General features: G+C 44.8%; 1 protein-coding gene across 1 annotated transcript in view; it reads left to right on the top strand.

The window, feature by feature from the left end:
* The window catches only part of abca2 (ATP-binding cassette, sub-family A (ABC1), member 2), a 603,170-nt gene that overhangs the window by 393,103 nt on the left and 186,641 nt on the right, over nucleotides 1-23,426 (top strand). Inside the window, exon 11 of the mRNA XM_085965847.1 lies at nucleotides 12,049-12,177. Coding sequence (XP_085821973.1) covers nucleotides 12,049-12,177 — 129 coding nt within the window. The remainder of the gene's footprint in view (nucleotides 1-12,048; nucleotides 12,178-23,426) is intronic.

The following is a 23,426-nucleotide window of genomic DNA, read 5'->3' as shown; positions in this document are numbered from 1 at the left end:
TTTTTATGTTCATCCTATGTCTGTCTGTCTCTCTTTATTTCTCTCTCCCTCTCTTCGGTCTCTCTTCCTCCCTCTGTCTCGCCCCCTCTCTTCCTAACCCCATCTCTGCCCTCGCCCTGTCTCGGTTTCTCCCTCTCCCCTCGGAATCCTGTACTTTTGTCTCGACTTGGTTTTCTTAAACATTATGCACTTCTTGGCCGGTGGGGTGCATTTAACAATCATGTTGTGACAAGCTAATGAAGCATTACTTCTGAGTGTATTACATTCTGCCATGTGAGAAAGCCCTTTGCACTGCATATTCACGTAGTTTAACAAACAAAACAAGCTTGCTAAGCTTTTTCATAACATATTTCTCCCTCAGCGTGACTGACAGACAGCAACACAGTCAGTACAGGAACAGAGTCGATGCAACACAGGTTGGAGCTCCTTAAAGATTAGATGGCCTAAGTCATTTTAAATGATCTTCACAATGGTTTTTAAATGTAGAAATATTGATGGTTTAGCCTTTATAATAATTAGAAGAGTCAAGAACACAGGTCAGTCGTCTTCTTCTTGGGCAGTCCCTCGGAACCGAGGATGACTTGCTTCCACATTTAAAATGAGTTCGCAGGTGACTAATGAGTCCAATGCGGGACCTACAGTCTCTGTCACAGGTGGGGCAGACGGTGGTTGAAGGGGCGGGTGGGTGGGGTGCTTGGGTTGACGTGCGCTCCTTGCGCTTGGCTTCCGCTTGCTCCCGGCGAAGAGACTCGAGGTGTTCGGCGCCTTCCCGGATGCTTCTCCTCCACTTTGTGCGACCTTGGGCCAGGGATTCCCAGGTGTTGGTGGGGATGTTGCACTTTTTCAAGGAGGCTTTGAGGGTGTCCTTGAAGCGTTTCCTCTGCCCACCTGGGGCTCTCTTGCCGTGCCGGACTGAAATGGTCATTGTCTTTATAAAGTGCTGGCAAATCCTTTCGACCAAAGAGGTATTTGTCATTTTCAACATCATGACGTGTTTTACTATGTTTTATGTCCCCATCTTGTGTGTTCGGCAAATCTTTTGATTTGTTTGCTAGGAATTTTCATGACTACAGGACCCTTTTAAAAAGGCTGGAGAGTAGGGCCTGGGGTCTCCGCTCGGTTACGCTGGGTTTTCGGCGCAATTCAGCCGAAATCGGCGTAACCGGCGCAGAAGATCGCGGAATCAGCACAAATCGAGTTTCTGCGATCTTTTGCACTAGTTTTCAAAATATTACGCTAGAGGCAGGCCCCACCCACAAAACTGGCCACGGCCCTAGGGTGAATGAATCACCATTGGGAGTTTCCACTAATTGTGCTCGTTGGCGGGGCCTTCGAGGAGGCTCCAGAAATTAAGCTGGATCTTTTGGGCATAAGGACACCAATAGGAACATTTTAAAAGGTTTTGAATGTAATCTTTTTTTTAAATTTACTAAGGAAATGATTACTGCACCCCAATCTAACTAGAAAACAGGTTCGTATATTTTTTTTTAAGTCGTTTTCAATTTAAAATCGGGTTACTCACAGGCGGTGGATTGACACACTGATTAAAATGCTTATTTTTTGTGTGAAACCCATTTTCAGTTGTCTTAATCAAACCAAGTTACCACTCTTAAATATATCAAGAAATATTTTTTAAAGCAACATTTAAAAAAAAAAAATCACTTTTTAAAACGCTGCCCGATTGCGCTGGCTCATGGCCGATTTTGCGTTTGGCGATATGCAAATTAGATTGAGTAGGACTTCGGCGTGGGGGGTGGGGAGAGAAACACGTATCAAAACGGGCGCAAGTTTGGGTGCAATTTCCGCCAGAATCGCCCAAAGCGGATACTGTACCCCTGGGTATTTGCATACCCACAAGGCCATCAAGGTGAGATGTAATTTATCCAATTTATCATTTACGGCTGAGCTCTGGAGCTGGATCTAAGCTCAGCATCAGTATTTAGTGCCACTGGTTGATAGAAGCAAAGTCGGAGACACCCAGAGCCACACTGTTCCTGCTCTAGCTGCTCTCACCATCCCGATTATCCAGTGGCGTTCCTACCACAGAATGACTATATTCCTCTTTGGTATGAGCTGACTGCCTGAAACCATCAGGAGAACGAAGCACAATTTTATGTGACAGTGGGTTGCCTCTACTGTACTTGCCCCGAAGGTGAACCAATAATGTATGGACAGGAACATTTGGGGCATTTCAGCAGAGGTTCTCCTCTTCAGTTCACAGTATGAGCACGCTGTGCCCAAGGGAAGCAGCTCAAGATAAGGCCAGTCTTAGAGGTGGCTCTTGTTGACTGATGTGCTAGTTTTGAACTGTGTCAGTTTACAGTGCAAAACAATTGCAGGTTTCTGGACATTTCTGGATTATTATCCCAACTATAAATGAGGCATTGAGTGAACTTAGGGAAGTGAGGCTGAAACAAGGGAATCTACGGCAGAACTTTTTGAAGCTTGTCAGATGCCAGGATGCCACCAAAAGATTAACAAATACTTCCTAATTATTCCATTCAAAAATAAAAGCGTTAGAAGCAAGTGTGACAAAAATGAAGCATTTATTCTTTAAGATGTGTTCTGTTGTTGGCTCCTTTCTTTCTTGTTACAGTGCATGCAGGGTTAGAAACTTGGGTTCAGTTACAGAAAATGGTCCAATCTGGCCAGAGATGAAGTGTAGTTGAGGGAGGCCTTGATATGTGAGTGTTTATCGTTGCTACTGTTCCTGGATGAGGAAATGCTTCACAAATAGTGTCTGAAGTGTTTTGGAGCAGAATCTGTCCCCGGGAAGGAAGCACAGCCATTCAATTCAAATACGTGGATCTTTATAAAATACATGTTTGGCAATTCTACTTGAGTTTGAGAGACAGGTTTTTAATCTCCCTTGTTCCAATCTTCAAAGGACTCTGGAAAGTTACTCTGGCTGACTTGCTCCAAATTGGCAGTTATTCAGAAGCCACCCGACATCATCATAGATTCTGTGCGAGGTCAGTAGTGAACCACCGTGTAAGATTAATTTCAGGCCTTGATTTAGATCTAATTTTTTCATTCAGTCTTAGCCAACTTTTGTTGGTTTCCATTTCTCAAGGAGCTGTAGTTAAGTATATAATTACTGTAAGTTTTTTTGTTCTCAATCATTCATTTTCTTTTTACTGTTCAGTAAATTTGTCCAGTAAGGTACTGTATAACCGTCGCCACAGTCAGATACTGTAGTGTGTTTATTCTTCTGCCTTCCGGAGTCATGGATATAATATTGGTACTGTAGCATGTGATATACCGAGTAAGTTGAAAAGGTTTCTTTGTTTGATATCAGGGCTCTCTACAGTTGCCTACTTTTAGGACAGGTAAAGGCACACTCTAGTTCGTAGGGAGTGAAGGCTCACCTTATTGGAACGGTTTGAAATGCTGAACCCGAGGAAAATATCAAGTGGAAAAACTTGATACAAAGAAAGTACTTGCATATATACAGCACCTTTCACAACCTCAGGACGTTCCAAAGCACTTCACAGCCAATGAAGTATTTTTGAAGTATAGTCACTGTTGTAAGGTAGGAAATGCGGTGGCCAATTTGGGCACAGCAAGCTCCCACAAACAGCAATGTGATAATGACCAGATAATCTTGTTTTTAGTGATGCTGGTTGGGGGATAAATACTGCTCTCCTTCGAAAGAGTGCCATGGGATCTTTTACATCCACCTGAGGGGGGGCAGGCGGGGCCTCAGTTGAAAGTTGCACCAATGACAGTGCAGCGCTCCCTCAGCACTGCACTGGAGTGTCAGCCTAGATTTTGAGCTCAAGTCTCTGGAGTGGGGCTTGAACCCACAGCCTTCTGACTCCGAGATGAGAGTGCTGCCCACTGAGCCTCGGCTGATCACTAATGGCAAGGTCCTGAGAATTACAGATCGAATACCTTGCCATGTAGTTTGCAAAAAAAATTAATGCTTTACAGACAGAGCAATTCAAGCCTATTAAGCAGAGTGAAAGCATTTGCGGGCCTTTGTCGGTTTATGGGAAACTGGTCACATCTGGGAAATGTGTGCAAGTTGTTTGAGCATGTAGCAAAACTGGTTGATAAACCTGCATTAGACGCTATATAATTTGACTTGCTGGAAGCATTAATGATGTGCTCCATGATAGACCTATTCTGACATTGTATGTTGTGCAGTTAATGGGGAATAAAAGGTTGTAATCAACGAGCGTAATGTTAATTGGATAATGGTGATCAGCAGCGTATGATTGGGACCTCTGCCGCACAGACTCTTTCTAAATGATCTAGGCAAGGGTATTGAAAGTCATATGTCTTTGTCAGTGGTATTCACGTTTTGTAGGAGTGCAGGATGCTATGAGCAAAGGAAAGGAATTTGTAGATGGTGTTTGATATTGAGAGATGTTGCAAATGCTAGAACCCGGAAATTAAAATTCAAAATGCTGGAAATCCTTTACCCAGAGAGTAGTTAGAATGTGGAACTCGCTACTGCAAGGATTAGTTGAGGTGACTAGCGTAGATGCATTTAAGGGGACGCTAGATAAACACATCAGGGAGAAAGGAATAGAAGGATATGCTGATTGGGCGAGATGAAGAGAGGTGGGAGGAGGTTTGTGTGGAGCATAAACACCGGCATAGACCTGTTGGGCCGAATGGCCTGTTTCTGTGCTAAAATTACATTGAATTTACATGTAAAGTAATGCACAGTGGCGCTAAAATAGCACACGACTATAAATTGAAGGATGTGTTGTGAAATAAGATGTGAAAAGTCTGGGTCTAATAGTTGGCTAAACATAGAGGGGCATGTAGAGGTTCAGGGAAGGGGTAACTAGGGTAGTTCTCGATTTATTTGAGGCATCTAGAGAGGGTCAAGTAGATAAATTTCATTAGAGCAACACAGATTTTTATGGGAAGAGGGATGGCTCAAGTTGTTGAAAGGAAGAGAGTCGGTAAGATTATATGCAGACATAATGCGGTCACCATTTTAAAATCATACATTCTGCCCTTATTTTTTGATCGTGTACTTATATTATTACTTATATTTAATTAGCAAATCATATGTCAGTTGGGAAGCAGAACGAGAGTTGCTTAGACCATAGGCGCAGGAGATACAAAACTGAGGCACTACAGAGCTACCCTGGGTGGGTGGGTGTGATCAGAGCGTGACAAGTTTACATAGGCAGTTTCCATTATAAATGTAGACACAAGAATTTATAATGGAAAAAAGTTGACCAGAAGTGTGTGCAGATGTAAGATGTTTCTGTTATTATCGATAGATATCTGATCGCTACCGGCAGTGACAGTGATGGGAGTATCACCTCGAGCAGGGAGCACATGTCGTTATCAATATTTTTAGGCTCTCTTTGGCAGAGTGCTTTTCCCCTTTTCTCGCCCAGTGTTGAGGTGCTCGTTTAAGTAGTGCCTTCATACTGAAGAATTAATGGGGATTAAATTGGGTCCCAAAATGGTGGGCAGGAAGCGCGCACACTTCCAACCGGAAATGCGTACCCGCCATATTTGGTAAGGACAAACAAGAGGTGTCCGTTAACCACCCTGAAGCAGGCGTGAGGCTGTTTGCATATGCAAATAAGGGGCATAGCGCCTGCTTCAGGTCCCCACTGCGACATTGGATTGCCCTGAGCCAGCTAACACTGGCTGCACTCAGGGAAACCAACTCTAAACATCGCCTACATAAAAACAAGATAAGTTGCTTACTGCGATCACCATCCCAATCACCGCCAATCCCGGCCCCATGATCTTCGACCTGCAGACACCTCGTCTCCCAATCGCCTTCCCTTCTCCTTCACCCCCCCGATCCCCACTCGCCCCCCCCCCCCTCATGCCACTGAGACGCTGATCACTCCATCCCCCGAGGCCGCGATCGCAACGCAGGCCACCGATCATTTACCCGTGGCACTAGCAGCGGCCCGAATATGTCAGCGGCCATTACCTGTGTGGCCTTCTCTTCTCCTGCGGCGCCGTCTTCAGTCTAATGAGGTTCGAGGCCCAATATCCAGGGCTCCTCAAACCTCACCATTTGTGCACAGGGTAATTACAGGTGGGGGAGGGGTGGGCTCCCGAATTTCTCCCCAATGTATTCAAGTGAGTACCGACCACCTTGTTGAATGATAACTCAGTTGAATTATTCAGAAGGGAACCAGACAGGTTTCTGATCTGTCAGAGTAGATGGCTATGGGGATGGGATGGACAAGAGATGATAAAACTGGGCCCTGAAAGAGGACCTTGATGATGGGTAGTATTGAATAGCCTTTCCTAATTTGATTTAGCCCCAGCTTCTAGCGGTTACATCCTATCTGTTTTTGCTCTGTGATGTGAAGTACTGTGAACAAGTCAATAACTAATTATGCTGTTCCAATTTCTGTATCCACATACGGTTTCTCAGAAAATGCACTACTTAGGTTGAACAGCTGTTACATAATTCAGTAGCAACAGTATAGACGGCCTGTAAGTTGACAGTGGTACCTGTACCTCACAGTTGTGTGGGAGTTCTCTTGTCATTAGTGCAGAAGTTATGCACCAATCGATCTCTCTGAGATAAATGAATGCTGGCTGCTTTGTTACCACTGTGGTTTAACCTGCCTTCAAATGTTTGGTTCTTTGCTATAATGGATGCTTAGCTTTGTCAGTTTAACAGCACGCAGTATACATATGATACCATTTGGAAATGCTTCATTAGCCTTTACCCAGTGTATTTATTACAGCGGTGACGTGGCGATTCTTCAATAGTATTTCATTTGCTGCAAAGTGCTTTGGGATGTCCTGGTGATGTGAAGGACGCTATATAAATGAAAGTTAGTTCATTCTTTCATTCGTTCTTTCTCTGCTTTCTTTATCTCCTTGCTTTCTTCCTCTCCTTTCTTTCCTTCCTTTCATCTTTCCATCTTTCATTTTCTTTTTTCCTGTCCCTTCTCCTGGCTTGGTTTGCACTGGCACTCCATGTTCAGTCAGGCTTGCATCTTCAGGTGTCCAACAGTGTTGACATTCCAGTTGGACATGGTGGAAGGAGATTCATATTGTCTGATGGTGATAATCTGTTAATGCCACAACTGCAGTCGTCTGTGCCAGAGAAGGTACTCTGCCGTTAGATGCCCAGAGTTGGACTGGTTCCTGAAAGTCGACCGTGAGGGTCTTCACTTTTAGCACATTTTATCCACTTGATTCCTTGAATCCAGTATTGGATTCTTATAATTCATACAAGAGTATGAATGGCTCCAAATTTCGTAACTTAAAACTTTTGATGAAAATAAATGTTTTAGAAAGCGATATGAGATGTGTCATCCGTACCTTTTTGTTATGGAAATACTTCTAAATATTGTCAAAATTGTAAAGCTACAGTTGTTTTGATCTTCGTAGTGGCAGTCTCCTTTTATTAAATGCCCTTCAACGTCAAATAGAAGGTCCTCTTGTGAGGGACATTTGTGGACAGGACTTTAAGCCCTGCTTGGCCCTTGTTGCAAATAGGTTCACTAATCAAAAGCTGGTAGTTACAATTAATTTTAATAAACTTCATTTTTCTTCTCATCATTGCTCTTCCCTCCCTTCTTCTCCTGAAGGCATTGACTCCTTACCAGGCTATGCTTGCTTGGGCACCAGTTATCTAGCAGCACTTTTGTCCAAGAGGTTTGACAGTGAGCGTCGGCAGGGTATTTGGATGTGAGGTGGTCGGAGGAAGAGCGTCCCAGCTGGAACCCGACCTCGTCCTTGCCCAAAATCCAAGTGTGCACATCCATTGACAGTCATTGAATAGCAATCTGGAGCAGGAGCCCTAGTCAGGATTCTCACTCCTGATTGCTTTGCTGTGGGGTCTGCCTCTTCCCCCAGCCCTAGCGGAGACCAGCTAACTCTAGTAGACCAGTGATTCAACCTACGGCTCTCCTGATTTGTGCTCAGCTACTCTCTGCCGTAACCACTGGGAGGGGGGGAACCTCCAATTTTAATAAATCAAAGAACAGAATCTTCACAGCACAGAGATGAAGATTTTTTTCTATTGACTCTTTCCAAAGCTCTAGGCCATATTCTGAGATTTTGCATGTGTCCATGTTGGTCATTCTTCACTGTTGCACTGATGTCTTAAAAGTAATTATCTAATCTTTATTGGCTTCAGAGGGTTTAATTTCCTCTGTGCTTTGATTAGTGCCTGTATTAAAATCCTATCTGCATGATTTTAATGCATTCATTAACTGATTTATATTAAATGAATTAACGATTACATTCAAATAACAAATTTAACGTGAGCACGTTAAACAGTCTGCTAAATATAGTGCACGGAGGAGGGTAAACCCTCGTCACTGATTTCCAGAAACCTGACCTTGTGTGATGCAACACAGATCCTGCAGCTACTTTGTCTGAAGGACAAGAAATGTGTTTTTGAATTGTAGTATAGAAAGAAAATGCCTTGACAAAACGGCATTATTTTAACATTACTAGTTGGTCTTCCGTAGCATTGTACATGGGGAGTTGAGATCAGTCTAGTCTTCAGGTGAAGTGGGATTGTGGTTGGGTGATAGTCGGAGCAGGGCGCACAGATTTAGTTCAGTCCCCATTTTCAAGTCATACCTTCTGTCCTCAGGAATTTATAATGAAAGTATAAAACTATGTCCACATCTATAATTGGAACATCCAATGTAAACTTGTCACACTGTAAATGTGTCAGCCATGGCTCACTGGTAGCAGTCTCACCTCTGAGTCAGAGTGGCTTGGCTGACACTTCAGTGCAGTACTGAGGGAGCGCTGCACTGTCTGATGTGCTGCCTTTCAGATGAGATGTCTGACTCCTCAGGTGGACGTAAAACATCCCACGGGACTATTTCAAAGAAGAGCAGTGGCGTTCTCCCCGGTGTCCTAGCCAAAATTAATCCCTCAACTAACATCTCAAAACAGATTATCTGGTCATTATTACATTACTGTTTCTGGGAGCTTGCTGTCTGCAAATTGTCTGCCATGTTTCTTACTGTACAACAGTGATTACACTTCAAAAGTACTTAATTGGCTGTAAAGCACTTTGAGCAATCCTGAGGACAGGAAAGGCGCTATATAAATGCAAATCTTTCTTTCTTTAAATACACCTCCCTCCATTCTTGGATACCATCTAGTTGGATACCGTCAGCTCAAGAATGGAAGCAGGTCAGCTACCAGTGTCTTGGGTAGGCAACAATATGTAACTTGTGGGGACTGAAAGCAAAGTACAAATTAAATGTATGTGAACCGTCAAACGTACAAAATCAGACCACGCTTCTACACAGAAAAGAACATGAGGGGCAGATTTTCCCATCAGCAAGTTATTGTAAATGGGTTAATGCCTGCCTAAGATTAGTGCACAGAGGAATGGAGTAAGAGGACATTAAGCATTCTTTGGTGAGATCCACCGATTAGAAAAACACTCTTAGATCCAAGGAAATTTGTTGTGTTTTAAAGAAAAATGAATTCATCATGCTCAGTCTCACTCCATAGTTGCCAGCTGAATCCAACACCCCCTCGTCCCCCAGTCTTGTCTGGTCTTGCTAGAAAGAGACTATTTGTACCGGTTGGAATGCATGGAGTAGAGAGCTGGGAGCTTATTAACAGAAGTAGAGATATAGCGAGAGGCGTTCTGTAGGAGCTCGTTAAAACTCAATATCAGCAGATGGAGAGCCTGCTCTTGCAATCTTGCAGCAGCAACTGTGGGGGGAAAAAAACACACTAATAAAATATTTAATTCAGCTACCGGCAGTGTGCAAATGCTTTTATACTTCAGATGATGAGAGCAGAGGAAGAGACATCCATCCCAGCTCTGAAATAAAGACTGGCTTCAGTTTATTTACAAAAAATCTCTTCCCTCCGTTTCATTGAATTTACATAATCTCACGTGTTTTGAGGAGGGTTTTTTTTAGTTTCTAAATGTTGCAGGTTAATGGAAAATAGGCTTTTGCCATCACATCAGATTCTTAAAGGCAAAACTGAGAGTGGGTAACAGCTCCTAACAACCTACCCCTGATTCACTTAACGCACTCAACAGGCAGGAAGGCTTTACTGCTTTTGTGAGCAACCATTGAACAACGAAGGGGAAAGCTAAGTAATAATTAGAGCTCGGATGTTGTCCATCAATTCAGCTTCCTTGTATTGGTTCTCAATAGCACCTTGCAACCCGTCCCCCTTGAGTCACCAACACACTATTTTTAAACAAAAATGTATCATAAAAGAGAATTTGGGGACAAATGATTGAGCGTGGCGAAAGTTGTCAAAAATTTGCAGAACAGTGGCAAGTGGTGTCGATGACGAGCAGTGATAGGAGATACTTGGAGGTGTCGGCTAGTCCCAGTCCCTTTTCTCTCACTGGCACTTCAGTCTTCATCAAGGATTAATCATTCTCCCGTGGTGATGTACAGGAGGAGCGAAGACCAAGTTAGTCTTCAGGTGAAGTGGCGTTAGGGGGCAGGAGACACACTGCATCAAGGCATGACGATGTAGCTTGGTCTCCATTTTAAATCATATATTCTGTCCTAATTTTGTATAATACTTCAAATTGATGATATTTATAGTGAAATATGGACAATTTGGGAAGCGGAGAAGTCGAGTTAATTTGAACACAAGAATTTCTGTGCAGTATACGCTGGGGGACTGGCGCCACCACTGCCAGGAGGGTGGAATTACATAGGATATATGGCACAGAAACAGGCCATTCGGCCCAACCAGTCCACGCTGGCATTTATGCTCCACTCGAGCCTTCTCCCATTCTTCCTCATCTAACTCTTATCAGCACAATCCTCTATTCCCTTCTCCCTCATATGCTTGTCTAGCCTCCCCTTAAATGCATCTATAGTATTCACGTCAACCGCTCCCTGTGGTAGTGAGTTCCACATTCTCACCACTCTCTGGGTAAAGAAGTTTCTTCTGAATTCCCTATTTGATTTCTTGGTGACTATCTCATATTGATGGCCTCTAGTTTTGCTCTTTCCCACAAGTGGAAACACTCTCTCTGTGTCTACTCTATCAATACCTTTCATAATTTTAAAGAGCTCTATTAGGTCACCCCTCAGCCTTCTCTTTTCAAGAGAAACGAGACCCAGCATTTTCATCCTTTCCTGATAGGTATAACCTCGCATTTCTGGTGTCATCCTTGTGAACTTTTTTGCACCCTCTCCAGTGCCTCTCTATATACATTTTAATAACATGGCAACCAGAACTGTACACAGTACTCCAAGTATGATCTAACCAAGGTTCAATACAAGTTTAGCATAACCTCTCTACAGCACGAGCAGCTTATAAAGTCCATTTACATTACAAATGTGAACATAGAAATTATAATAAGAAAAGTTGACAATAAAGAAAGTATGGTTTTATACACAGGAAATGTAAACAGACGTAGCATTTTTAATATATTATAGATGTGCTTTAAGGTGCCAGAGATCTGCTTCTCTCTGCCAGCCTAATGGTGAAGAAAATTTCTAGCTCGTACAATAACAGCTAGCTTTGCAGTTAGCATGTACTCGCGTCTGCTTCACTTGCCAGCACTTCAGTTCCGACTCCAATTCTAAACAGTATTGATGAGTAGAGTGCGTGGTGACGAAAAGGCCAATTGGTTACTGTGTCGCTATTAGGCAGGCAGAGAAATGTAGAACACCTGCACTTGAAACCATGCTCTCGATGGTGAATAGGGAAACCGGCAGGGGAAACTCTGCTGTCTGGTGGAAATTGATCCGTCTACTATAGGATGTCACAGCGCATCAAATCTCTTGCCTTACTTGTGGTGAGACAGGTGACCGCACCTCTTCTACTCTTCTCACTTGCTTGGCTGAGTGTGCAGATTTGCTGTATGTAACCAGGTACTCGGTGGTGTATCAGAGCGCCCCAGTGTGATTTCTGCTCTTCTCTGCTGAGGGAAGTGCCTGGCCTTTACTAGGTGCCTCTCCACAGCAGCATGGCTGACATTGCAGAGCTGTCTGTTTTGGAGAGACGTCGAGCACAAGTGTCACCAAATCCCCTTTTGATGTCAACAATTTGGAATCATACGTATGAATTCCATTCATTCTCGGAAATGTTAGTTAATAAGTTTGCTTGTGTCTTTTTTTCCTTCTCCAGGCTAATGAAACATTTGCCTTCGTTGGGAACGTCACACACTATGCCACAGTCTGGCTGAACATTTCCTCAGAGATCCGCACGTTCCTGGAAGAAGGCAAGCTGCAGAATCGCATCAGCTGGCTACAGCAGGTACGTGCGATCGTGGACCTTATCAATTTGTAGCACAGCAGGGAATATGAAGCCAGAACGGCAAGACAAGATTTAATGACCTTTCTGCACATTTCTGTCAAATGGTGACTGAAGAGCAATATAATCCTTTCAGTGAGCAGCATGATGTGGGGGGTTGACATCAATTTAATATGCTGACTTGAAAGGCATTTATATAACATACCAGCACAAATCACCGGCACCACTGGTAGCATTCACTGGAGCTCATCAGGCTGTCATTAGGGAATGAATGAACCATTTCACCAACACAAACCTATTCAGAAGGAATGGAGCTCTATTATCCGCTAGCATGACAGAAGAGTTGCTTATTACAGATTTGACAATCTTAAAAATAATTGGGACGAGGAAAACATAAGAACATAAGAAGTAGGAGCAGGAGTAGGCCATTCAATAGGATCATGGCCGATCCGAACCTAGACTCACGTCCACTTCCCTGCCCGCTCCCCGTAACCCCTAATTCCCTTATCAGCTAGGAAACTGTCTATCTCCGTTTTAAATTTATTTAATGTCGCAGCTTCCACAGCTCTCTGAGGTAGCAAATTCCAGAGATTTACTACCCTCTGAGTGAAGAAGGTTCTCCTCATCTCAGTTTTGAAACGGCAGCCCCTTATTCTAAGATTATGCCCCCTAGTTCTAGTCTCACCCATCAGTGGAAACATCCTCCCCGCATCCACCCGATCAAGCCCCCTCACAATCTTATATGTTTCGATAAGATTGCCTCTCATTCTTCTGAATTCCAATGAGTAGAGGCCCAACCTACTCAACCTTTCCTCATAAGTCAACCCCCTCATCTCCAGAATCAACCGAGTGAACCTTCTCTGAACTGCCTCGAGAGCAAGTATATCGCTTCTTAAATATGGAAACCAAAACTGTACGCAGTATTCCAGGTGTGGCCTCACCTGTATAACTGAAGCAAGACTTCCCTGCTTTTATACTCCATCCCCCTTGCAATAAAAGCCAAGATTCCATTGGCCTTCCTGATCACCTGCTGTACCTGCATACTAACCTTCTGTGCACCAGGACCCCCAGATCCCTTTGTACTGTAGCACTTTGCAGTTTCTTTCCATTTAGATAATAACTTGCTCTTTGATTTTTTTCTGCCAAACTGCATAACCTCACACTGTCCAACATTATATTCCATCTGCCAAATTTCTGCCCACTCAGTTAGCCTGTCTATGTCCTTTTGCAGGTTTTTTATGTTCTCCTCACTCACTGCTTTCCCTCCCATCTTTGTATCGTCGGCAAACTTGGATACGTTGCACTTGGTCCCCTCCTCCAAATCGTCAATATAGATTGTAAAGAGTTGGGGTCCCAGCACTGACCCCTGCGGAACACCACTAGTCACTGATTGCCAACCCGAGAATGAACCTTTTATCCCAACTCTCTGTTTTCTGTTAGATAGCCAGTCTTCCACCCATGCCAGTATATTACCCCCAATCCCGTGATTTTTTATCTTGTGCAGTAATCTTTTGTGTGGCACTTTGTCAAATGCCTTTTGGAAGTCCAAATACACCACATCCACTGGTTCCCCTTTACCCACCCTGTTACGTCCTCAAAGAATTCGAGCAAATTTGTCAAACATGACTTCCCCTTCATAAAACCATGCTGACTCTGTCCGATTAAATTATGCTTATCCAAATGTCCTGTTACTGCTTCCTTAATAATGGACTCCAACATTTTACCAACCACAGATGTTAGGCTAACTGGTCTATAGTTTCCAGCTTTTTCTCTACCTCCCTTTTTAAATAAGGGCGTTACATTAGCAGTTTTCCAATCTGCTGGGACCTTTCCTGAATCCAGGGAGTTTTGGAAAATTACCACCAATGCATCCGCAATCCCTACTGCTACTTCTCTCAAGACCCTAGGATGTAGGCCATCAGGTCCAGGGGATTTATTCGCCTTAAGTCCCATTATCTTACCGAGTACCATCTCCTTAGTGATTTTAATCGTGTTCAGCTCCTCCCCCCCCCCATAGCCCCCTGTTTGTCCAGTGTTGGGATATTTTTAGTGTCCTCTACTGTAAAGACTGATACAAAATATTTGTTCAGCGTATTTGCCATCTCCATGTTCCCCACTACTAATTTCCCGGTCTCGTCCTCTAAGGGACCAACATTCACTTTAGCCACCCTTTTTCTTTTTATGTAACTGTAGAAACTCTTGCTATCTGTTTTTATATTTTTTGCTAGTTTACTTTCATAATCTATCTTCCCTTTCTTAATTAATCTTTTAGTTATTCTTTGCTGGTTATTCTTTGCTGGCTTTTAAATGCTTCCCAATCTTTTATCCTCCCACTAGATTTGGCTACTTTATATGCCCTTGTTTTCAGTCGGATACTGTCCTTTATTACTTTACTTAGCCACGGATGGCTATCTTTTCTTTTACGCCCCTTTTTCCTCAGTGGAATATATTTTTCTTGAAAGTTGTGAAATATCTCCTTGAATGTACACCACTGCTCATGTACCGTCTTACACCTTAATCTATTTTCCCAGTCCACTTTAGTCAACTCTGCTCTCGTACCTTCATAGTCTCCTTTATTTAAGCTTAGTACGCTGGTTTGAGATCCAACTCTCTCACCCTCCAACTGAATTTGGAATTCAACCATGTTATGGTCACTCATTCCAAGGGGATTCTTTACTAGGACATTTTTTTATTAATCCTGTCTCATTACACAGGACCAGATCTAAGATTGCCTGCCCCCTAGTTGGTTCAGTAACATACTCCTCAAGGAACCCGTCCCTAATGCACTCTATGAACTCTTCCTCAAGGCTGCCCTGCCCAATTTGATTTGTCCAGTCAATATGAAAGTTAAAATCTCCCATGATTATAGCTGTTCCCTTATTACAAGCTCCAACTATTTCCTGATTTATACTCTGACCAATAGAGTTGCAACTGTTAGGAGGCCTATAGACTACGCCCACTAGTGACATTTTCCCCTTATTATTCCTTATCTCCACCCAAACTGTTTCACTATCCTGATCCTTTGACCCAATATCATTTCTCACTATTGCAGTGATTCCATCCTTTATTAACACAGCCACCCCACCTTCCTTTCCTTCCTGTCTGCCCTTCCTAATAGTCAAACACCCCTGGATGTTTAGTTCCCAGTCATGGTCATCTCGCAGCCATGTTTCTGTAATGGCCACCAGATCATACCCATGTGTAGTTATTTCTACCGTCAACTCACCTATTTTGTTACGAATGCTGCGTGCATTCAGATAAAGAACTTTTAAATGTGACAATTTATTCCTGCTTTTACCCCCTTTACTACTTTACCTTTATCTTTATATATTCTGTCCCTTCCTGACTCGCTCTGGTTTTTAATTTCCCCACTGCCACTTTGCTCTATTGCCTTCTCCGCTGACATTTTTACTTTTTGCTCTCTTGAAACCTCCCCCCCACTAATTAGCTTAAAGCCCTCTCTACAGCCCTAGTGATTCGATTCGCCAGGATTCTAGTCCCAGCACTAGCCAAGTGAAGTCCGTCCCAACGGAACAGCTCTCTCCTGTCCCAGTACTGGTGCCAGTGTCCCAAGAAGCAAAACCCATTTCTCCCACACCAGTCTTTGAGCTACACATTTAACTCTCTGATTTTATTTACCCTAGCCAAGTTTGCTCGTGGCTCAGGTAGTAATCCAGAGATTATTACCCTTGTGGTTCTGCTTTTTAATTTGGCCCCTAGCTGCTCATACTCCCTCAGCAGAACCTCTTTCCTTGTCCGATCTATGTCGTTGGTACCAACATGGACCACGGCAACTGGATCCTCCCCCTCCCACTCCAAGTTTCTCTCCAGTCCAGAGGAGATGTCCTTAACCCTGGCACCGGGCAGGCAACACAACCTTCGAGACTCTCGCTCTCGGCTGCAAAGAACCCTATCTATCCCCCTTATGATACTATCCTCTACCACTGCAACATTTCTTTTTACTCCCCCCACTTGAATGGCCCCTCGTTCCACGGTGCTGTGACCAGGTTGCTCATCCTCCCTGCAGTCCCCGTTCCCGTCCTCTCGGGGAGTAAGAGCCTCGAACCTGTTGGACAAGAGCAAGGGCTGCAACTCCTCCAACACTACCTCCTGGATCCCCGTACCTGTCTCACTCATAGTCACACCCTCCTGTCCCTGACCACGGACTACATCTGAATTAGTTAATCTAATTGGTGTGACTACTTCCTGGAACACAGAGTCCAGGTAACTCTCCCCCTCCCTGATGTGTCGCAGTGTTTGAAGCTTGGACTCCAGCTCTTCAACACGGAGCTGGAGTTCCTCGAGCAGCCAGCACTTACTGCAAATGTGATCACCGTGAGCATCAATGGTGTCCACCAGCTCCCACATATTGCAGCAGTAACACATCACCTGCTCTCCCATTCTATGTAATTAATTACATTTATTAATATTATTTTTAAATACCCTCTGCCCTGATTCTAGATGATGAATATCACACCTCTATTTAATTGAACTTACCAACTTATAAAATTTACCAACAAATTAAATTAAATCAAATCAATCCCACCAATTACACTACAGTTATTAAATAATATATTTTAAGGGCCCTGGTTTATAAACAGTCCCCGCTACACCACAGAGAATTTAGAAACTATAAACCACAGAGTTTAAGTTTAAAAGAGAGAAATACTCACCAACCAATCACTTACCTGCTTTCTGGTGACGTCACACCTCTATTACCTTTTACCTCTCTCTTCCCTCTGAGTTCCGAGTTCGGAGACTGGTACGCCTACCTGGGCCTCTGGAGCCTATTATAGCCCCGCTGCTGCTGCTGCTGAAATTCCCGCCGACGCACTGAGGCCTACCTGGGTCTCTGGAGCCTTTTATAGCCCCGCTGCTGCCGCTGAAATGAAATTCCCGCCGACGCACTGAGGCCTACCTGGGTCTCTGGAGCCTTTTACAGCCCCGCTGCTGCCGCTGAAATGAAATTCCCGCCGACGCACGCAAGTTTTGCATCAACTCAAGTGTGTATTCATACCCACACTGACTTCACTGTGTTTAACCAGAGTACTTTAGGTTGAAGTGCTTCAAGAACAGTGTTCTGAGAGGGTTTTGAGGACAAAGAATGTTATATGCTATTTTAATTAAGAGCTATGGGCCTAGAAATTGGGTATAGCCCCGCCAGCTCGGTTGCGCCGAAAATTTTGCGCTGGCCGCGGAGCCAGTTGCGCCCGTCCCATATTCACTTTTAGCGCCCCAAGGCGGAACCGGGCGCTGTTCCAGGGTGTGCCCGCCCCCGCTTGGGGCGCTGAAAGTGAATTTCAGCGCTCCAGGTGCCGCTGCACCACCCGATGCGGTGCGGCAGGCTGCTGTACTGCAGGCCTCCTCCTTCTCTTAAGGAGGAGGTGCCTGCAAGGGGGAGATCGCCGCTGGATTGTGCCGGCAAATGAGCCCGGCACCACGGAGAAGTGCCGGGCTCGCGGAAAGCAGCCAGCAATGCCGCGGGGGGGGTGGTGGAGGAGGCCGGGGAGGGAGGTGTGGCCAGGCGGCCGCCGAAAAAGCGGCCGGCCGCACCTCCACCTTTATGCGCCCCACTAAGGCTGCAGGAAGGCCCTGGTCTCCCGATGTTAGTAGCGGCCGCCACGGAGGAGGCGGCCGCAACTAAGTATGGGGGTCGGGCCGGAACCGGGGCACTGCGCACACCGATGACGTCATCGGTGCCGGCGCAGCGCTACCGGCTACCGCCGCCATTAGCGCAGCGCTCAATTTCAGCGCAAACTCCTCCAAGGGCGCAGAGGCCCTCTTTGGGCCTTAACTGGGCACAAAGCCCACCGAATTTCTAGGCCAAGGTATCTTAAATTTTAAGAGAGATCCATTTTTTAATGCCATATTTTCTCCCCTTCACTCCCAGCAGGGGTGACTCCTTGGTAGGGAACAGCTCAAAATGTCCCTCCCAGCAACCTTCCAGTACTTCACCTGCATGCCCATTCTTAATGGGTGAGCCTTGATAATGAGTGTGGATGAGCTATTTGAGCATGGGGTTACTGTAACCAAGCCTAGTTGTGACCCGTCTTCACTTGTTGTGACATGCCCTTATCCGTTTTCCATATTGCCACACTTGCAGGCATCCACTACAAATATTACTACCCTCCAGAGGACCCCTGTCTATCATTGTCACACTCCCGGGACCCTCTGTGAACATAAGTACACTCTCGGGGCGCCCCTGTCGCAACTTCCAAAAAACAGTGTCCACTACCCAAGGCAAACAGTCCAATCACTGCTTCACTTAAGGTGTTTGACTTGGCTCAGTATTAGCAGTCTTAAGTCGAAACGTCATGGTTCAAACCCCACTCCAAGACTTGAGCAGTTAATCTCGACTGACACTCCAGTGCAGTACTGAGGGAGCGCCGAGAGAGGTGCTGCCTTAGGATGAGACGTTAAACCAAGGTCCCTCTCAGGTAGACGTAAAAGATCCCGCGGCACTATTCGAAGAAGAGCAAGGGATTTCCCCATGTGTCCTGGCCAACATATTTATTCCTCTACCAACACCACTAAAGAAAACATTTAATTGGTCATTTATCTCATTGCTGTTTGTGCTGTACTCCTATGATCCCTACATTAGGTCTTCAAAATTATGAAAGGTTTTTACAGAGTGGATACAGAGAGAGTGTTTCCACTTGTGGGGAAGAGCATAACTAGAGGCCATCAATATAAGATAGTCACCAAGAAATCAAATAGGGAATTCAGAAGAAACTTCTTTACCCAGAGAGTGGTGAGAATGTGGAACTCGCTGCCACAGGGAGTGGTTGAAGCAAATAGTATAGATGCATTTAAGGGGCGGCTGGATAAGCCTATGAGGGAGAAGGGAATAGAGGATTATGCTGATAGAGTTAGATGAGGAAAGACAGGAGGAGGCTCGAGTGGAGCATAAACACCGGCATGGACTGGTTGGGCCGAATGGCCTGTTTCTGTGCTGTATATCCTATGTTACAACAGTGACTATACTTCAAAAGTACTTCATTGACTGCAAGTCCTTACTTCCATCCTTTTTCATGTTCGTATGGCTTTGTAAACCCTGTGCACGACCATGCCCAGGATCTGAAATCTGCCATTTTAAAGCTGGCACATTTGTGCCGCTGCACTGACTTCAAAGCAATATCAAGTGTGCCGCACCATTGGTCTGTAAATGTATTGTGCTGAAAAAGAAAACTGAAGACAAATTCTTTTTTATTAATGGCACAGGATTGCCCATCCAGACAGATGGAAACGTCTAGTAAATTAATTCAACTGTTCCAAATTGTGAATATCCTGTTCATGTTCACTGGATGTATCCTCATGCGTCAAATGGGAGGGATGTTCAGACCATGAGAGCAGCAGCCCTCATGCAGTCCCAGCAGGGGGATTGAGAGTGTGGCTAAGGCGTTGATGCAGGCCAACCAGCCATGAAGTGTAGATGGAATAGGGAAGAAATCATGTTTAAAATGAAAAGTACCAGATCATGCTGTACATTTTTTAATACTGTATGACTTAAATACGTACCTTGACTCAATAAAATCTTTTTTTTCAAATGAAGGAGCCATGTCCACGAGGCATGTCATTTTAAGTATTGAATAAATGAGAATTTGGCTTCCCGTGAAAAAGATGCTGAGGAATATTTAATAATAAATTACGGTATGCTTCTCAGTATTCCCATAAAAATCTAATCTAACCTATGGTTCCTCAGGACTGTAATTGTGAATCATGATAGAAGCCTCCTCAAAGGAGCTTGCACCTCACCAGGAGTCAGTGAGGGCTGAGAATTACTGACCGAATGCAGCATTTCCACATCAAACCTCAAGCAGGGTACGCTGCGTGTTTAGGACTTGAGAAAGGACTATGCGTGAGGAGGGCCAAATAATTCAGATCTCCAGCTCCCGAAGCATGGTTGGAATAGCGAATCTTGCGAAACAAATTTAAATTTCTAGCTCTTTGATTTGCCGCGACTGTAAATTGTTTTTTGTTGTTGTAATTCTTAAAAAGGAGACAAAAAAAGAACAACGTGACCGATCCCGAGTATAAAAGGATGAGCATTGATGAGCTGTCTAGAGAGAAGGCAGTTACAGGAGAACTCATTAAATTATATAAAATATTAAATAGTTTAGAGAAGGTAAATGCTGATTAAAACCTCAAACTACACCTAGAAGGGACACATTTCTAAATTTAGAACAGAAAACGGAAAAACCTTAACTCAAGGACAAAGAAACGCTTAAGATAACCAAGTCCATTCAGTATATATACAACTAGCTGGGGGGGCCCGGCGTTGCCAAGGCTTTTTTGTAAAACGGCAGTTTACAGAGCCACGCGGTTTACGGCCGGCCGCTGCCGCTCCCCCGCTCTGTGTCTCGGGCCGAGCGGTTGTCAGGCCCGGACCGAGTGACCCCAACTCACCTCCCGCTCCGGCGGGCCACCACAGCTGCCCCGCTCACTGTTGAGTAAAGGCAGTGAAAAAAATGGCGGCTACGTTTCGGGGGGCTGCAGGATTAGGTCCCGCCCACACACGGAATGAAACGCCCCCCGCGACGCACCGATTGGTCAACCACCAGGTCACTGAACTGTAGGATTGGTCAACCATCACGTCACCCAATGCTAATGAGCGGTAGGATTGGTCAACCGCTAATGAGCGGATTTTTGAAGGTTTTTTGTATACTGTCCGAACAATTTTTGTCTGACCAAAAAGTAAATACGCCTATGAAACTTCCCTAATCATAAGCTTTCTTTTGATATAACATATGTGTAGGTACGCTCTATAGCCAATTTGCGCACAGCAAGCTCCCATATTCAGCAATCTGATAATGACCAGATAATCTGTTTTTAGTGATGTTTGTTGCGGGATAACTAATAGCCCAGACACTGGGAAGAACTTCCCTGCTCTTTGAAATAGTGTTATGGGATGTTTTACGTCCACCTGAAAGGGTGGACGGGGCCTCGGTATAATGTCTCATCTGAAAGCTAGCATCTCCAACAGTGCAGCACTCCCTCAGCACTGCACTGGAGCGTCAGCCTAGATTTAGTACACAAGTCCCTGGAGTGGAACGTGCACCCACCACCTTTTGACTCGGAGGCGAGAGTGCTACCCACCGAGCCACGATTGACACCCATTACACAACAGGGATGGGATGCAGTGCTTGCGATGACAGATGCCTGGACCCGTAAAATCTCAGGTCACAGATGCCACTGAGAGCTTGGAGTTCACCACCTTCATATCGTTGGGTGCTGTCAGTGGCAGGAGTTTTTACCACCAATAGCAAATTATCAAGGTGAAAACTGTCATCGCAGTTTGTGTTCACTTCAAATAATGGGAATAAAAGGGGTGAAATGTGGTGTGTTCTACAATTCCAGGATGTTCTGAAACCATCTGTGACGGTGTTAATGTAATAGACATGTTGTCAGATAGTCGTCTTCATCTCAGGACTAATCATAGTCCTAATTAAGATCAGAAACAGAGAGTTGAAATCCAGAATCAAAATCCGACTTCAAGAAACCTGCTGGGATTTGATTGTGTGCCAGTGGATTTTTCACTGAGCAATTGCTTCTTGTTTATATGGTAATAAGTGGCATAATTCTGTTTGATCTCAGCTGCCACAGAATTGTATTTGAGCTGTGTAATACCTTATTCCGCACCTAAACATTTCCCATTCTGATGCTTTCAAAGTCCATTGGCATGGCTAGCTGAGAGAAAGCTGTATTAACAAAAGAAAGTGCTGTGGCGGTACCACCGGTTGTACCTTACATAAAGACACATAATTCCCTTTAACTTACCTTACTGTATGTTTAACTTACCTTTTGGGGCTGTTGCCCTTTTAACTTACCTGTTGGGGCCATTGCCCCTTTAAGACGCGCCCTAGCGCGCTGACGTCACGTGTGACGTGCGTGCGGCGGCTGTCGGCCTTCCAGGACAGTCGCCGGCCTAGCGTCTTCGGCCGCATCAGCCAGCCGACGGGAGTGACGCGATCTTCCGCTCCCGCGGCAAGCACCAGCTCAGCCTGGCCTCCAGCTCCCGCGCTCGCGACTTCGGCCTCAACGGCCAGCGACGCAACGCCGCGCATCACGTGACGCCCTAAGCGCGGGAAACGCGAACAATGTGATGACGTCACAACACAAACACGATGACGTCATCACGCTCCCTACAGGACTGCGAACTCAGTCCTCGTGGAGTCCCCGCTGGGACAAGACCTATACCACGCTGCTCCTACAGTCGGCCATCTTACCTGCCATCTTACCTGATGTAATTAGTCTGTTCCTGTAAATAAACAACTTGTTAATAGTTCGTCGAAGTCAAACTCTCTTATTTAGTGGCGATCTACACGAACTGCTACAGTGCCAAACATTTTAGCCCAATGAGGAAAGCTTAAACTTCTTTTAAAATAAATTAAATAGATGACGGTTTTCATATCCTTCAGGTTACACATTCGGATCCAGGAGGGATATTGGTAGGGGCGTAAACTGGGTGATAGTGGATCGGGCACCCGTTACACACCTCACCCGATTTTGAAGTAATGAAAAGGAAAATTGGACGGGATGCAATGTACCCTCTAAATTTTTTTTGGAGCTGGGCGGCCCATTCAAAAATCTGCGCATGCCGGTGTTTCGGTTGCGTGGGAGTTCCAGAGTGTTGAGCAGTTTAAAGGGAACATCGACGGGATGTATAATAGGCGGTCGATCCCTACTGCTCTTTTTGCGCCCCTGTCGAAGTCGAATTTCTTCATCGAGGTTTATGTTTTTTAAAAAACACACTACTTTTTACAGTGAATGATTCAGATAGCTTTTGTATCTCTAAAGGTGAAGCTATACTACACTTGGTGCTTAGTGGGGATGGCCTTGCATCTTGTGACTTTAATGCCCTAAGAAGTCTCCTGAGCGACACTGCCACTTTTGTGTTGATGCACACCCAAAATTATTTTGCATCAATTCAAAAATGGTAGTATAACTGCTGTCTTCCTATAGACTTCTGTGCTCAGTTTTTGTGCTCAAAGTGGTGAGGGCTTTTGGAAATGGAACTTTTTCCATTTTAGGCATTTAGTGTCAGCATCAAGCAGTCCAGGGTCATGTGTAGCCCGGTCAACTGCAGACTGAACAATAGACTTTAATCCCAGCTTCAGAAGACCACCCTGCCTGCACAGTGAGAGAATTGTTTTTCCACCGCCAGTCATCCTTATGACTTTGTTGGGTGGGTGTGCCAAGTTTTCTTGAATTATGAGCACTTTGTGCCTTCTGGACTTGAGACTGTTTTAGTT

Source organism: Somniosus microcephalus, chromosome 23, assembly GCF_052327205.1.
Source record: "Somniosus microcephalus isolate GS21.2 chromosome 23, FLI_Smic_1.0, whole genome shotgun sequence".
NCBI classification, from domain to species: Eukaryota; Metazoa; Chordata; class Chondrichthyes; order Squaliformes; family Somniosidae; genus Somniosus; species Somniosus microcephalus.
This window is presented reverse-complemented; position numbering and strand designations above follow the sequence as displayed.